Here is a 17664-nt window from a genome sequence, read left to right as displayed (position 1 = left end):
AGTCAATGGGATAACAGACTGAGAAAGAGAAGAAAGAAGAGGAAAGTGGTCACTACCATGAGTACTAGAAAGAGTTAAATTGGTGAGGGATGGAGCCAAGGAGGAAGAACAAATACATAGATCAACTACAGAGGAGAGACTCTGATTAGGAAGGACTCTCCTAGTGGGAGATCCATCGTTAATTACACAGAGGTCAAGGTCATCAAGCAGATCCATTAGCAGGTGTCCAAATGTATTGCAAACTGAAGATCCCCAAGAAGTGTGCTGAGCATTAAAATCGCCCAATACTAAAAGAGGAGACGGTACGGAGGAAAGTATAAGTGAAAGATCAGGTATAATAGAAGGATGAGGATGAGAAATGTAGACAGAAATAATAGAGACATTATTGCATCTTGCAGCCACAGCGTTAATACGCTGATCATGCATAGGCAATAGAATACGAGAGAAATTTAAACAATGTTTAAGTAAAAGTGCTGTTCCAGCATACCCATCGGCTCTGTCATCTCGCAGACAGAAAAAGCCAGGAATCCGAAAGTGACTTCCGGGAACTAGCCATGTCTCCGAGATGGCAAAAGCTATAGGGTTGTGGGTTGAAATAAGGTCAAGTACTTCATGACATTTCGGACGAATGCTTTGAGCGTTCCACTGGAGGATTGTGAGGGCCATTACTGTTAAATAGAGAGATGAGATTTATAAGTCTATAGGCAACGTTGGTCGGTATTGAATCTGTTTTTTTAAGAAAAGTTTCTAAGGCTGAAACATAAAGCTCAACATTAGAGCTAAGTACAACCGGGGGGTCAGGGTTTTGGGATAAGGCACAACCATTCGGTTGAGTAGAGGGTAATTCCTGAGTTATTTGGCGGTGTGCAGCTACATCATATGTTTTACCTAGTGGTGCATGAGTGCGAGGGGGTATAGAATAGGTCTTTTTGTATGAAGTTTTATTAAGAGGACGAGTTTGACGAACACTATTGGATTGTTTCATAGAAGGGATGGGGAAAACAGGTGATTGTTGTGATCTGGGCGCAAAAACGAAACTGGCTGTTTCCGAAAAGGGTCTGTACACTGAAGGGGTAAGCTTAGAGGCTTCCTCGAATGAGATACCTTCTGTGGCCATCAAAAGTTTAATTGACTTTTGCCGGCTGTGTTCCGGGCAATTTTTGTCAATGGCGAAGTGAGTGCCATTGCAATGAACACATAGTGCTTGAGATTCAAGAATGGGACAGGAGTCGCCTGAGTGGTTTTGTGTACATTTGTAGCACCTCTCTTTTGAGCGGCACTGGTCGCGGATATGCCCAAAGCGACAGCACTTGTGGCACTGGATGGTTGGGTAATGGTAAATTTCTACAGGAAGTGAAGTGTATCTACAATAGATTTTTGATGGCATTGCTTGACCTAAGAAAGTTAGAACCACTGTTTGGGATGGAACCCAAGTTGTAATTCCATCAAGGCTATTTTTTTTGTTAAGTCTACGTGCTTTAAGTATGCGACCGTGCCTGTTAGGGAATTCTGCACACTCCACCAAATCATCCATGGTCCATTCTATCGGTATTCCTTTTACAATACCCATGCGGGTGATATGATAGGTAGGAATGAATGCCTTAAATTTAGCTTCGGCCAAAGCAGGTAAAGATAAAAAATTATTAGCATCCTCAGCTGATGCAAACTCAACCGATATCCTGTTGCGGCCAACAGATTTTACTCCGTCTCTTAAAATATTAGGTACTTTTTGGCTAAATAAGAAAGATCCAAATTTGATCGGACGGATGGACAGGCCGGCAGAGGGATCGTTTTCTACGCGAGATACGTGGACAATGTATGGTCCAACTTCATCACCACTATATCTTATAGGATTATTTAAAATGGGATCAACAAATACAGACGGGTTAACAGGTGAAATGGGATCAGATGGAACAAAGCGTTTGATTGGAGATTCATCTGTAGACTCAGGTGACGGACACCTTTGCCTCTTATTCTGAGAGATGTCCAATTCCATGCTTCTTTCCTGGACGTCCGGGGGTTTAGGATCGGGTGGATCAGGGCCCATATTAGTGAATTGTTAGTACACTTACCACTATAACCACAGACTAAACACTTAAAGACGAACACAAAACAGCTCAAAGTGAATATATTATTGTTAAAATAGCCAAAACACTAAATTAATAACCCAAACACGTGTGACAGAAATCACGCCAAATGTCAAAGTCTTATTTTATCTTATCAAATAGAAAAAAAATTAAAGTTGGCAACACAATTGATTTCACAGCAACATTAGTAAATAACATTGTTCTTCTATAATGTCACATAATTACCTATGTAATATGTACGGCTTACTCTGGTTAATAAACTGTAAAATCGAGTAAGTATAGTGCCACAAACTTATCTGACCCGGTGACAGTGTCACTGATGTCGCTTTCTTTTATATAAACAAAATATTTCGTATGAAAAGTCTGTGAAAATGTGACATTTCAAAATGGCGGCACGTAGTTCCAGTTTTTGCCACCGGGTCAGATAAGTTTGTGGCACTGTATACAATTGTCTATAACTACCTCAATCAAAATGAATTATTTATGCTAGTCTTGTTATTAAATAATAATTAACTCAGTAAAGTCTGGCAACTTGAATTGGAATAAGTCATAGACAAAAATCTTGTTAAGGACGTGTTAAGGATACACTTATAGAGTAGGTACCTACTAGAAAAACGTTGATCACAATTTTGACAAAATTGGTTCCAAAACATAGACATAGTTATGTGTGTATTAAATTATTGTTTCTGCATTCACATTTCTTTCTCTTAGTAGTTACTATGTACCTACATTCATCCAATTAGTGTTAGTTTATTTAACTAAATAAAGACATGAGTTAATTGATTAAAGATAATCCCTTTACTATTCATTACCAGTCATATTTGTTATTATAACTATATTCCATTCCTATTATAAAACCAAAGCACAAATCACTGCGATAATGAAGCCTTTGAAATGATAAAATTGGATAAACCTAACTTGATTTCTCTAAGTCATAGAGCATGTTATTGTTTATGCATGTAATTCACATAGGGATATTAAAATAACCGTTTCACACATTCACAAATCAGCATCATGTTATTGTGATTCAATTTATAGGTAGTTTGAATAAATCTGTAGGTTAGCTGGGCATTTCCATGTCTACAAACTGAAAACAAACAGTATTACAGTATTTCTTGCATTTAATTTGATATTTATGTTATCCAGTTACACTAATATTATGTTCAGAGTTCTTGAAGGCAAAAATGTCAAGAAAAATTACATGGTTCGGTTATTCCGGGAACACAAATCTATTTTCTAGTTTCTAGCTGTCAAAATTGCACACCAATATTTTGTAGTACAATAAAACATTATGCAAAATTCATATTGGTTTACCATACTGATGTAGCATATGTGAATAAAGTTCAATTATTATGGAAAAGTCCAATATTAAATTTCAAATAAAAATTATAATTTAAATATTACTGTAAATTCACATCAAATTGACTTGTCTGCTGTAAACAATCAAGTCAATTTCTAACATAATAATAATAGACTTTTTATCAATTACATTACATTTTTCCTACATTGTTGTTTTGTATAGAATAACCCAGTTTGTCAGGATAAAAATAACCAAATGACACATCTGCAGCGCTGAATAAAATACAAATCTTCATCTAACCTTCACCTATGACTATTGCCACTATAAATAAAAGATAACATAAATAAAATAAGGATTAGCATTTGTATATTATGTATTTTGAAGTTGCTCACAAAGCCAAATTAAATTTACATAAATACAATTATAACTTTTATACAAGTAAATAGTACATATAAGATTCACAGAAAAGAAAAAACATTATTGAACACTGAAATAAATTAATTATTTTCCTTCCTCTAATAATTATCCAGTATCAATAGAGATCAGGGAATTGATGTTGCAATATAGCACTTAAAATTGATAAGATTCTGGCAAAGGCAATCAACTTTGTGACGATACACACTATCCTTTGTATAAAATTAACCAAACTTCATAACCATGAATATATACATTACAATAATCTCCCGGTGTTCTTTAAATTTGCTATTTTATTACAGTAAAAAAATATGCATACCTAATATCATAATGAAGCTACAAGTGAGGGGAAACAATGGGCTGTCGAATCGTGCCGAGACGAGGACTACGTTCAGATGCAAAAGGTTAACCTGAGCACACCGCGGTGACACAGCAATTACCTCAGCCGATTTATTTTTTTTCACAATTGTCTCTTCACAAGTTACTGGTCTAGGTTGTAAACATAACTTGCACTCTTAAATCATGATAATAATATAATTATGTTAGTTTCTTCCACTATTCTCGCGTGTGGGGAGGCACTGGTTGCGACGGCGTATGCTCAGTTGTCCATGGCATATCTCCTTGTCCACTCCTTGGCGTTTCGAATTGCCTCAATTTCGTTAACTTTCCAAAGTTCGGCTACGTCGTTTGCGAGGGGGTCGTCGGGGTTAGGCGCCGATAGTAACGCCTGAATGGAAAGGAGAACGGTACGAATTTGCAGTGCTGGGCTCCACTTATCCTTCAATATATCCAGGCATATGCGACCCAGCCGGTCTATGTTCGGGTGATATATTTTCGTTATAAACCTAACCTTAGGCGCTGACATTGGATAGTCTTCTGGCAGGAATAGTTCTAATTTGAATAGTCCTCCTTCGAACGGTGAGTCCTCTGGGCCGGTGACGATTACGTGAAAATAACGCGCATTAGTCTCGCTAGGCACCGCACTTATTCCCGGCACGGGTTCTTGCATCAATCGCTGTGTCTCTTTGATTATTCTACGTGGTAGGGCTGCCATTTTATATATGCGGTCTAGCGCAATTTGTCAAATGAAACAAAGTAATCATATAATTTCAAAAAGTATCTAACTGTCTCTCCCCTGCACGTGTGTATAAATATCACTGAGGCACGTATTCCAGACAATTAAATTACAGCAGCATTTTATCCATGATATTGCTGAAAACGAGATTACAAAAGCGATGTTACAGAGCTCACTTCAATTTTTAACTATGAAATGTCATAGATAACACATGCGTTTTTCATGACTAGAATATTACATATTACAGATTAAATAGAAACTATTTATTATTTAAGACTATAAAATATATCTAACGCTATTATAAATATTTTGTTATTAAAATTGCTATAATATTTATTAATTTATACATATCATGTAAACGGTTGATTCTGAATTACAAATCTCAATAACTTAAAATAATTTTTTTGGTCGATCGACTGGTTTGTTTTATTCAAGAACGATAAGTAAGATCTTTCTTTATTTTATATTCCATATTTTTATAATAGTCTGATTGATGATGTAATGGAGCATGATAAAACTCAATTTGTTCCGTATCCGACATTACAATACCAACAATAAAATATAATAAATGTCTATGGTATGTGTACTGCCATTTTTTTAATTCTTTCTTTTTTTCATATGGCAATCATTCATTTTAAATTATTGATTCGAAAAAATCACACGAGATGGCACTGATGTATAAATTTGATCTATGATTTGATCACAAAAAAAACGAAATTACAATACACAGTGTAAAACAAATTTTATTAATTCACAGTGAAAATGGTGGATATCACCACCAAATAAAATATGTGACTCAAGAATTACTGTAACTTTTATGTTCTTGAGTTTTTCTGGGTATAGAGGCGCAGCTTCTTTGTCAGCACTAGCGGCCTTTCCACTTTCTGCGGCAATGCTATAATAAAAAATAATAACTATTAACTATGTTTTTGGCTGAACCAGCCGAGATTGTTACACCACATATTTTGTAAAACTGTATCAATCTGAGCAATAATAACTTGTCGTTTTTTTATAATGCTTGATTTCAAAGATGGAGAGCTTTTCACGGTTTGCACATCATACAACACACTTTCACAATTTGCTTTTCTACCTTTTAAGTAATTTTTTTTAAGTTGAGTTTCAAAGAAAATTTTTTCGTTTCTTGACTTACCTCGTTATTTGCTCTTTGGTGTGCAGTGGTATAATAATTGAAGATTAAACCAATAATTAGTAATTTTTTTATTATGTACTGCATACGTAAAAATATGATTTACATACCTATTCACAATAAAATTATTATATGATATGGTAAAAGTTATAACTCGTAAGCCGAACACTGGCAGGACAGACAAGGGAAACAGATTCCGAATCCGAAAGATCAGAAATTAACTCCTTCATTTTGTAAAAATTAAAATGGGATACTTACCTAGCTTGAGTCGGGGTATATTACTATTGGTATATACCTAATTAGGATGACATTGAATTAAATCTATACTAATATTATAAAGCTGAAGAGTTTGTTTGTTTGTTTGTTTGAACGCACTAATCTCGGGAACTACTGGTCCGATTTGAAAAATTATTTCAGTGTTAGATACTTAGCCCATTTATCGAGGAAGGTTATAAGCTATATTTCATCACGCTACGGGCAACAGGAGTGGAGCCACGGGGGTGAAACCGCGCGGAGCAGCTAGTAATATATAAAAATGTAAAAATGAATTATAATGACAAGAACATACTTATGTACAACCATTATTGTTTGTTTATTTTTTGTATTTTGTAATTAAGTTCTAACTTACTTCTGCTCTAGCAGAGGATGAAAATTACCTAAGGCCCAGAAAATCATTTATTTCATTCTACCCATAGCTACCTTACTACTGGCCAGTCTATAGTTATTTAGAATAAGTAATATGAAATTTCTTCATGTTTCACGAGAATGCAGTAATAAAGTAGGTATTGTGGTTTTACAACGATATTAAATTTACGTTAAGCTTTTTATATTAAGCCGTAAAGTGGACATTACACCTAAATCTCAAGCGCTCACTCGTAAAGTTATGAAGCGATTTTTGTAAGACGAAGCCGTAAAAATTTAATTCGTAAAATATAGGTAATATGATACCTATTATACCTACAATTAGAGTAGGTAGGTATGTAAAGATCTGTGCAGAATATTACCTATTTTTCTTATGGTCTAAGATCCGAATATAGGTCGACCTTCACCGGAGTGTGGAATGAGACCAATTTTATAATAATAAATGTAGTCTATTAAAAAATCTATTAAAGATGGGTTGACTGAAAAAATCCTGGACAGGATATTTTTAGTTAATTATTAATTACTCGTTTGTTTGTTTGTTTGAACGCACTAATCTCAGGAACTACTGGTCCGATTTGAAAAATTCTGACGGTGTTAGATAGCCCATTTATCGAGGAAGGTTATAAGCTATATTTCGTCACGCTACGGGCAACAGGAGCTATAATATATAATATATAATTTAGGCTATAATAATATATAATCAGGCTAAGTCCTAAGACCAACAGGAGCGGAGCCACGCGGGTGAAACCGCGGGGTGCGGCTATAGTTACATATAAGAGTGACATTTTTATTTTGTTGTATCTGTTTAAATTTTGATTTGTAAGCATTTTTGTTTAAAGTATTCAATACGAAATCATTTGGAAAATATAACAAATTGACGATCTAAATGAAAATTTGAAAGTTACGAAATATTTAATTCAATATTACTAATTACTATATTCCTACATAGGTATTAAATAAAGCATAATATTATTACAGTAATCATTCTAGTTATTATTTATCAATATAGTTAATTACTCGCTACATCGCGCGTAGCAGTTTGGCAATTTGGTATATGCAGATAGATGTTCTGGAATTGCTTTAATGCTATTTTGTATCAGGTTCCACAAGAAACTTGTGTTGAAGTCTACCAGCGTTGTATAAATCCAATTTGTACTCAAATTTAGATAATATCTCAATATAGTTTATACTACATAGGAACTACTGTTTTACAAATAAACGGGGAATGAACATGAAAAATAAAAACAGTATTTCATATTCTTGGGTAAATATATTTTTATTTTATATAAATATGTATACTACATAATATAATTCAGGTTATATTAATATATACATGATTTTTATCTTTATGTAGGCAATATGGCAATATAGCTAAGTCATTTATAAAAAAAAAAACGCTTAACTATACAGATAGATTTTACTTTACGGCACTTTTAAATTACCAAAAACAATAAATCCATTATACCTTTACTCTATACTCTAATATAGAAAGTAAACAAAACAGCACCACAACAAAAAGCAAACAAAAAACACCTCTATGGTCTACAGTCTACACTCTAATATGAAACGTAGACAGAAAATCCGGTGCTCTAACGACCACGTGTTCGAAGTCCATAAACGACAGTCTTCCATCACCGTCCACATCTGCTTCATCCAGCACGCTAGCCACGATCTCCTCCCGCTCGTGCTGCTGAAGCTCTCCCTTTGTGAGTAACTGCGTCGCTTCTAGAAGGTCCTCCCGCCCGATGTAGGTGTCGTCGTCCAAGTCGTAGATACGAAACGCGTACCTAGGAAGTTAAATAAATAAATAAATAAATAAATAAATAAATATTATAGGACATTATTACACAAATCGACCTAGTCCCACAGTAAGCTCAATTAAGACTTGTGTTGTGGGTACTAGGCGACGATAAATATAATATTTAATAAATACACCCAGACCCAAGAACAAATAATTGAGTTCATCACACAAATATTTGCCCTGACCGGGGATCGAACCCGGGACCGTCGGCTCAGTAGGCAGTTACTTTACCACTGCGCCAACCGCGTCGTCGAGGATATTTTATTGTAAAAATTGTGAGAAATTAAATGCTTTTTGAGAAGCATATTTATGAGATGGTCATGGAGAAAAAAAAATTAGGATATGGTCATAAAGTATCACGAACATGATAAAATCGATTTATAGGATGAATTATTTAAATAGCTCTAGGTTTACATGTTTTTCAATGAAGTGGGCTTAAAAAGTTTGTTAAAGAAATGTAATAATTTGGGAAAAAGAAGTACCTACCTATTTTGTAAATTATAATAGGCAGGGATGCCTTCTTTTAAATTTAAATATTAAAATACCGGCAGAAAATATCTTGCCACAGAATAATACACAAAACACAATATCCATTGAGTCTCGATAAAATTGACAGCATCACAAAATTGAACGCTAAGGGCGCGTTCCCACTGTGTCGTGACGACAGATAATCGTGTAGTTTTAAGTGTCGTGGCTTATATGTTTAAATGGAGGTGTTCACATTTAGAACGACACAATTTACTGTCGTCTACGAAAGTTTTTGCAGTGACGACACTTTGTCGTGACAGTGGGACCAGCAAGCACGACAGTCGTAAAACGATATCGTGGACGGCAACTCTATGTAGACGAACACGTGTTTTCCCTTCCCTCTCGCACCCGCGCGCCCCTCGCGTCTGTACTCGGTTTGCTTTTCCCAACCCAAGCGAACGCAGAGGCGACTAGATTTGTAGCTTGCTGATGATGCGAGCGATCTGAGCGATCCAATGGGAACAGCTAGATACGACAGTCGCTAAACGATAAAAAATGTTGACGACAAACAATCGTTATAATGGGAACAGGTAGAGACGACAGTCGTCGAACGATAAATTAGTCGTTACGACATAGTGGGAACGCGCCCTAACAGCAATATGTATAGTTTCGACTTTCGAACTTAATAAAGCAAACGAAATTGCTCATATCGTGATCAATATAACATTCCTGTTACGCAATGAGATGTTATATTGTACCATTTCTGCAAATCATTCGTTGTAATTATCTCATTGCTATCTGATGGAGTTTTAGTGAAGTGGTTGAGATATGGGTGAACTCTATTAGTAACGAATAGCTTAATATTATAAATAATATGATTATTGCGATTAAATTTAAAATTTGATCATAGGTACTCGTCAATTTCATGTAAATCCGTAGACATTTGCGATAATATTGAAATTATAGGTACATATTAAAAACTAAATTACATTTTCCATACATAGATCTACATAACATACCAAAATATACCAATATAACATATTTCAAGTGGCATCATATCCCACAAACTTTCCTTAAAAAATCTCTATCCCTCTATTAAGTAAACAATTTTACAAACCAAGCCTTGATATCCCGTGGAGCGGCTTCACTGAACACCGACATCATATCCAAGAAATCCTCAAAAGTAAGGTTTCCGGAGCCATCGTGAGAGAATACCTGGCAGATGCGCCGCTTGAACGGGTTTTCCTAAGAAATAAGGTTATTGAAAAGCGCTTGATATCTTTGAGTTAGTAAGTTAGCTAGTGACCTTTCTGCACTGTGACTGCTCAGTGGCTTGAATCGTACTCGTAAAGGTGCAAAGTTTGATTATCTATACTAATACCTGTGCTAATACTAATATTATAAAGCTGAAGAGTTTGTTTGTTTGTTTGAACGCGCTAACTACTGGTCCGATTTGAAAAATTCTTTCGGTGTTAGATAGCCCATTTATCGAGGAAGGCTATATATTATCATCACGCTAAGACTAACAGGAACGGAGCCATGCGGGTTAAACTGCGAAGCGCAGATCATCACTACATAGTATAAAACAAAGTCATTTTCCCTGTCCCTATGTCCCTATGTCCCTATGTCCCTTTGTACGCTTAAATCTTTGAAACTACGCAACGGATTTTGATGCGGTTTTTTTTAATAGATAGAGTGATTCAAGAGGAAGGTTTATATGTATAATAACATCCATTAAATAGTGGAGAAGTACTGTTATTTTTGAGGTTTCTAATGTGATGTCGTAAAAAATTACATTTTTTCCGCTTACATTGCAAACGCAGGCTGAACCCTACGAGTTTTATCAAAATAATGTACTAAGTATTATACACATTGAAAAGGTCTATAGAAAAGTCCGCGATGGTGTATGTCTATCTCTTATGGATAACCCACAATAACTTTTTTTTGTCATTTACTTTTTACGACAAATAATGGCTAATTTTCGATGCGATTTTAACCAATACAGCATTAATCCTTAACCAATTAAATACCTTGAATACATTGTTCATTTAATATAGATCTATATGGCCCTTTACACCGTATGATTTAAGTGAATATTTTCGAAGATATTACAGATTTAAAAATTGCGGGACGTAGCGTTTGCGGCGGTACCGACCGGCCGCCGGCTATCTATTTTATACCCGTGCGTGCGAAGTTTTTCTGTAGTGTTTTTTCTGCACCCGTGCGAAGCCGGGGCGGGTCGCTAGTAATAGATAAAATAAATTAATACTAACTATGGAAATTATTTCGTGTGTATCTAGGTAAATTACAAATTAATGGTAGAGTTAGAAGATATAAATTATTTATTCTTAAATGATAGGTCCAAAGTTCGATTGTAAAGCGGGTACCGTAGATAATAAAGATTACTTACTTGTGAGTTGTGGACAGCTAAATTATTAACAGTCAACAGAAATATAAATCATGAAAAAAATACTTGTTTAAATAATTTAAATAAAAATATCTAAATTAGATACCTACATAGTGTATTCTGTGGTTATATAGTATCATATCTGTTTTCATAGAGAAATGTAATAATAAGTAAGGTCATACTGACGAAATTCGTACGTTCACGAAATTGCTTGTAAACTTGATATTATTTTGATATCAAAGGGAATGTTTAAAGCTTCACTTCGTGTATCCAATATCCATACAGGTAAATATCACCAAAGGTTTCAAGTTTGCTTTATACAGCTTTACACATTAAATAAGATTTCTAATTCGTTTTGTACATTATTATTTTGTAGGTACAATAATTTTTTCAATAGAAAGCGTAGGTACCTAATTAGAAGTAGTTTAAGCGTAGTATACGCAAAATAAATATATACTTAAACCTTCATTTATGCTGATGATTAATTAATGATATAAGCTAAAATGAAATTATATTTGTACATTATTATTTATTATACATACCGTAGTTAGTAGAAGTTTGAGCGTAATTTACTCAAAATAAATATTTACTTACCCCCTCCATTTATGCTGATAATTAACAATTATATAACTAGGCTGTAATTATACAGGGTGTCCCACTAACGGTATACTAAGCGTGAAGGGACTTGTTGTTTTGCATACACTGATCACGTAAAAAATACTTAAACAAAAAAATTACGTCAAAATTTTTTTGCTTAATTTTTCCTGAAAATCCATGTTTTCTTCACTATCTTCGCGCAGCCGGCATATACCGCTTCGCTAATGTGAGCATTTTATCAATGAAAACGTAATCTTATAAGAAAGCTCACGTGCGGGTGGCAAAGTTGGGCGGGTTGCTTGTTAGGGGTCGACACATAGAACTTTAAGAATTCATCTATTTGAAAAAAAATGCTACTGGAATTTTATAAGTATTTTTTACGTACTCAGCGTGTGCAAAACTATAACCTCCTTTGAGCTTAGTATACCGACGGTGGGACACCCTGTATAATATAAAACCAAGTATTAAAAGTTACCTTTAATTCTGGTAACTTTTCTATTTGATCGACTGGAACAGCAATCGTATGAGCTTCATTGTCCGTCATGCTCTTCGGAACCAGCTCTGGATTCACTTCTCTGAACCTCTTGAATACCCTGAAGGCATATTATCAAGTTATATGTACGTAGGTACCTATGCTATGTATTAAAGATATTTTTTAGAGATTGTGCAAAATTTTAAAAGATTACTCCAATTATGGAGAAATCGACAATAGGCAGAAATTATAATATTTAATTCAGCATTAAATATTATAATTGCAAAGCGTGCTGCGTAAAATGAAATGAAATGAAATGATTTATTTTGCAAGAAATGTGGTAGATTTACAGATGTTGCATAATTCATTGTTCAGCACAAATCGCCAATTGATTGGCATGCGAAAATTAACAAGAGAATGTCAATTATACATAAATATCATTTTTATAATAATTATCAACTATTATGTACCCTTTTTCACTTACAATTATATAATATATATATATATGTCAATTATTACGCTTTTTACTATGTATGTAATTTATACCTATATTATACTGCTTACTATTATAATATTAGGAAAATAAATACAAATGCATTATCTGTTCAGATGAAGGATCTAGAAGAAATAATATATTAGTTATATATTTTTGTTTTTACGTACTGAAATAGTATGCCAAAGTAAAAAGAATCTATAAACATAAAATACAAAACGCGAAAGATGCTACTATCTCCAATATATCCAACGATAATGTAAACACTAAACCGGGAGCAAGAGTAATTATACGAGATTCTAAATCAATGCGAGCTGCATATCTTGGAAACGACGTCGTCAATTTCACCAAACATAACAACGAAGTACATCACATAAACATAAATAAAATAACTTTAAATGTACATCAGAATTTTCCATTTTCACATTACACAAGCGTAATTGTGATGAAAATGTTATAAGTCCCCAAATCCTAAAATTCCGTAGCATATTGTTATATTACTACAAATGGGTTGAGAGCTTTTTAAAGTAAGTTCATATTCCTTTTGTTGAAAAAGGCTATTTGATGTTGAAACAGGCAGTTTAATATTCGTATTGTATAAATTATTTTATATACCTAAAAGCTTTATCTATACAAATAAATGGAGTTCGAGGGTTTGTAGAAGCAAATGCAAATAGCACCCTTCAATTGAACGTGGATTATGAATGTTTGCACATTACTTATTAATCCAAAATATTTAATGGATGTGCAAATGTTTTACTTCAACGCTAATACACAAATCTCTTAATTGAAGGGAGATTATATTATAAGCACAGATAATATATTAATCTAAGATCATAAGTATGCTTATTACCCGACTGCCAAAGAAGGAGGGTAATGTTTTTCGAGTGTATGTAAGTATGTATGTATGTCTTTTCCTTTGTGACCACCTGTAGCCTAAACGGCTTGATGGGTTTTGATGTATGAGGTATCGTTAGATTTGTCTTGATTACGGGAGTGTCATAGGATACATTTTATCCTAAAAGTCCCACGGGATAAAGACATTTTTACTCTTTTTTTAGTGTGCAGTCGGGTATTTTGTTTTTTTAATAATAATTAGGTACTTGTTTTTAACTGTGATCCGAAGGAATCAATAAACTAATTTATTTTTTTTATGACCAAATATCTACCTAATTATTTTTTTCTGACCAAATATCAGTAGGTATGTTTGTTCCTCAATTATGCTAAACTTAATAATTCCTTTTTGGGTGATTTTTCTACTACATTATCAAGAATAAGAAATAGAAAAAATTATGCGATTTTCACGGAAAATGCCGCGGGCTACAGCTTATATACCTATTTTAAGATAAAATAATTACATTCATCGGATGATAAACTTTTTAAGTACCTACCTACCATGTAAAGAAAGAAAGAAGAAATAAAGAACTATTTTATAGAGAAGAGACTTAGCTTTCACAAAGATTATTAAAAATAATGTTGAGACAACTTACCTCAGTATTTCTTTTCTCGTGAAGAACGTACAGTCCTGTGTAAGTTTAAATGTTTTATAATTTCTTCATAAATATTTAAGTACTTTAATAAAAGTTGTATAAAACTGACGTAAAGTAAAACATTTGTATTTTTATTATATGAAGCCGTGAGGCAATAATATTCAGTCTAATCACGAACATCTAGGGCTAGGTTGGACCGATGACGTCACTGCTATTGACCCATTTGCTTCAAGATTACGACTGTCTTCACGTAATAGACCGGGAGATACTGACACAAAATTTCGAGTCATTTGTAACAGGATGGCGGTTCTACAGGGGTCTTAGTACGCAATGACAAAAAGAAAAATGATGGTGTGAACGCTGGTACCGGTGGGTTAGTCGCGTGGGCGTTAGTCGAACTCGTCGGAAAAATAGCGAAAGTCAAACGATTTGTAACACAAAAATTTTAGAATTTACCGATAGCCCATAAAAAAGAAGTAGGCGGTAGTGTCATGCCATACTTTTCCGGTATGACTTACAGCCCGCCATACCGACGCGAATGTGTTGATTTAAAAAAAACAATTATTCAACCATTTGTACCAAGCTAACTTTTGCACAGGTAACCATCGTCGTGCAGCCATTTACGAAAATCGCCATGCCATACTTTTCGGACGATTCCAAATGGTCGCCATACCGCCGAAAATCTGCAATTTTTTTTTTATTGCGCCTATCTTTTTGTACCAGTATTGCATTTGGCTTTTTGGAGAGTATTTGATAAAATGTGACCATTATTATATTTGCCATACTTCTAGTAGGGGGAAAAAGTGCTGTCATACTTGAAAAATAAATTTATTATTAATTTATATAAGTGAAGATTTCCAACACCTAGATCTTTGAAATTTTGTATTTATATTCGTTGATCCTCAAACTTACAGGAGAAATAAGTGCCATACTGTTACAAATCGTTTGACTTTCGCTATTTTCCGATGAGTTCGACTAACGCCCACGCGACTAAGCCGCCGGTACCAGCGTTCACACTATCATTTTTCTTTTTGTCATTGCGTACTAAGAACCCTGTAGAACCGCCATCCTGTTACAAATGACTCGAAATTTTGTGTCAGTATCTCCCGGTCTATAAGACGTCATTCAAATCAGAAACGGGTTCGTTTGAAATAAATTGATTTATTTATAAATAAAAATGTCTTTGAAATAGTATATGTATTATTTGATAAAAAATGACGTGTGGCACTCGGGGACTGCCGCGGTAAAGCTATTGCATGCTGCCTTCAAGCCACACCTCCGTGCCCGTCGGAGTGGGGAGCGTGAGGTTTTTTCGTTACGGAATTTCTCGATTCGGTCCCCGCGCTCAAGGCCCGCGATAGAAGCTATGCAATAGCTTAAAAATTGTTTCGGTAACATAAGTCTGGACTAGAATCGAGATGCATTAATAAGAAAATTGGTTTAAACTCTATGTTTTACTGAAAATTTTGAGTGTTCGATTTTTATTTTAAAATAATACATAAAACTAAAAAAAATATATATAAGCAGCATAAATTGCCCTTTTCTGTCTTGTAGCGTGTAAAACCAGATAAAAAAGTTTAATTATGACTTTCAAGTTCATAAAGAGAGTTAGAAAAAGTTTCACCGCAAAGGAAACAAAACATTTTTTTTGTAAACTAAGCTTAGGCTTTTTTTATTGTACTGAACTTTTTGTATTGAAAGCAGTTTTCACCGGTGTTTAACTAACAGTGTAATCTATTTCCTATTTTAAGTGTGTTTTTATCAAAACGTGAAGTTAACTGCTTCTAATGGTTATGAATATTATATCTGATTAACTGTAGCTTTGAGTTTGGGAGGACTATGCCCCGCTTAGTGTTTCTATAATAACTTTGCCATTTCTCCTATTATTGTCTTGTTTTTCGTGATCTCATATTGTATATCAATCAATATAATATATCATTAGAATAATCATCATACATAGGTAAACAAGAAAACCAATTATCACCATATTCTTCTTCATGTTAATCGATGTAAGAATGGTATTTATTTACTAAACTTTGTCTAACAATATTTACAACGAAGATTATCCTAATATATCCTTAAGTTAATAGCCTAGTTTCTATATTCAGTAAAGTACGTAAATACAAATAAATTCAAACCTGATAGTCCTCGAGTTGTTGTTCAGTGAACGTCACAACTTTGTTGCCCATTGTACAAAACTAACGGATGTCCCGGCGCCCTGTCAAATGGACACTGCCATAGTTTTGCTAGGGCGCGACTTTGGTAGATTAGCTAATAATAGAGCCTTTTGAATTAAGGGAAAAAATAATATAGAGAAAGTAACGTATAATATTTTAAAAGTAGAGCCCATTTTGCGTTAGTTGCTTTAGTCAAGATTTTACTTTTTTATTAACTTGTTATGAAAGGTTTTCTTGTTTTAGGGAAAATTTGTGTGATGAATGAAAACTATCCATATTCTAACTTGGAATAATCTTATATATAAAACTAGCGACCCGCCCCGGCTTCGCACGGGTGCAATGCTGATACTAAATAAACTACAGGAAAACTGTGAACGTTGTAAATAAAAAAATAGCGGCCCGCTCCATCTTCGCACACGGGTATAAAATAGGTATATAGCCGGGCGGCCGGCCGGTACCGCCGCAAATGCTACGTCCCGCAATTTTTAAATCTGTAATATCTTCGAAAATATTCACTTAAATCATACGGTGTAAAGGCCCATATAGATCTATATTAAATGAACAATGTATTGAAGGTATTTAATTGGTTAAGGATTAATGCTGTATTGGTTAAAAACGCATCGAAAATTAGCCATTATTTGTCGTAAAAAGTAAATGACAAAAAAAAGTTATTGTGGGTTATCCATAAGAGATAGACATATACCATCGCGGACTTTTCTATAGACCTTTTCAATGTGTATAATACTTAGTACATTATTTTGATAAAACTCGTAGGGTTCAGCCTGCGTTTGCAATGTAAGCGGAAAAAATGTAATTTTTTACGACATCACATTAGAAACCTCAAAATTAACAGTACTTCTCCACTATTTAATGGATGTTATTATACATATAAACCTTCCTCTTGAAACACTCTATCTATTAAAAAAAACCGCATCAAAATCCGTTGCGTAGTTTCAAAGATTTAAGCGTACAAAGGGACATAGGGACATAGGGACAGGGAATGCGACTTTGTTTTATACTATGTAGTGATTCTCGTGTCACAATGTTAGTCTGCATACTCCTCCGAAACGGGTGGACCGATTCTCATGAAATTT

At 34.2% G+C, this 17664-nt stretch overlaps 2 protein-coding genes across 2 annotated transcripts; both read right to left on the bottom strand.

Annotated features, from left to right (window-relative positions):
- Positions 1-3742: 3742 nt before the first annotated feature.
- LOC149907454 (ubiquitin-conjugating enzyme E2 N) lies at positions 3743-5079 on the bottom strand. The gene has a single exon (XM_090102451.1). It carries the CDS (start codon positions 4853-4855, stop codon positions 4400-4402), a length of 456 nt encoding a protein of 151 aa, XP_089958577.1. The 5' UTR covers positions 4856-5079; the 3' UTR covers positions 3743-4399.
- A 3133-nt stretch (positions 5080-8212) lies between these two features.
- Positions 8213-16620, bottom strand: LOC149907453 (calcium and integrin-binding family member 2-like). Its single transcript, XM_090103488.1, has 5 exons — positions 16532-16620; positions 14394-14428; positions 12414-12531; positions 10052-10179; positions 8213-8452 (listed from the first exon to the last, which is right to left on the bottom strand). Exons 1-5 carry the CDS (start codon positions 16580-16582, stop codon positions 8215-8217), a joined length of 570 nt encoding a protein of 189 aa, XP_089959614.1. The 5' UTR covers positions 16583-16620; the 3' UTR covers positions 8213-8214.
- Between the last annotated feature and the right edge of the window lie 1044 nt (positions 16621-17664).

Source organism: Colias eurytheme, chromosome 6 (genome assembly GCF_061535395.1).
Source record: "Colias eurytheme isolate Ceu_HAF_F1 chromosome 6, ilColEury1 Martin Lab GWU primary, whole genome shotgun sequence".
NCBI classification, from domain to species: domain Eukaryota; kingdom Metazoa; phylum Arthropoda; class Insecta; order Lepidoptera; family Pieridae; genus Colias; species Colias eurytheme.
The sequence above is the reverse complement of the archived record's forward strand: the minus strand, read 5'-3'. Positions and strand labels throughout refer to the sequence as shown.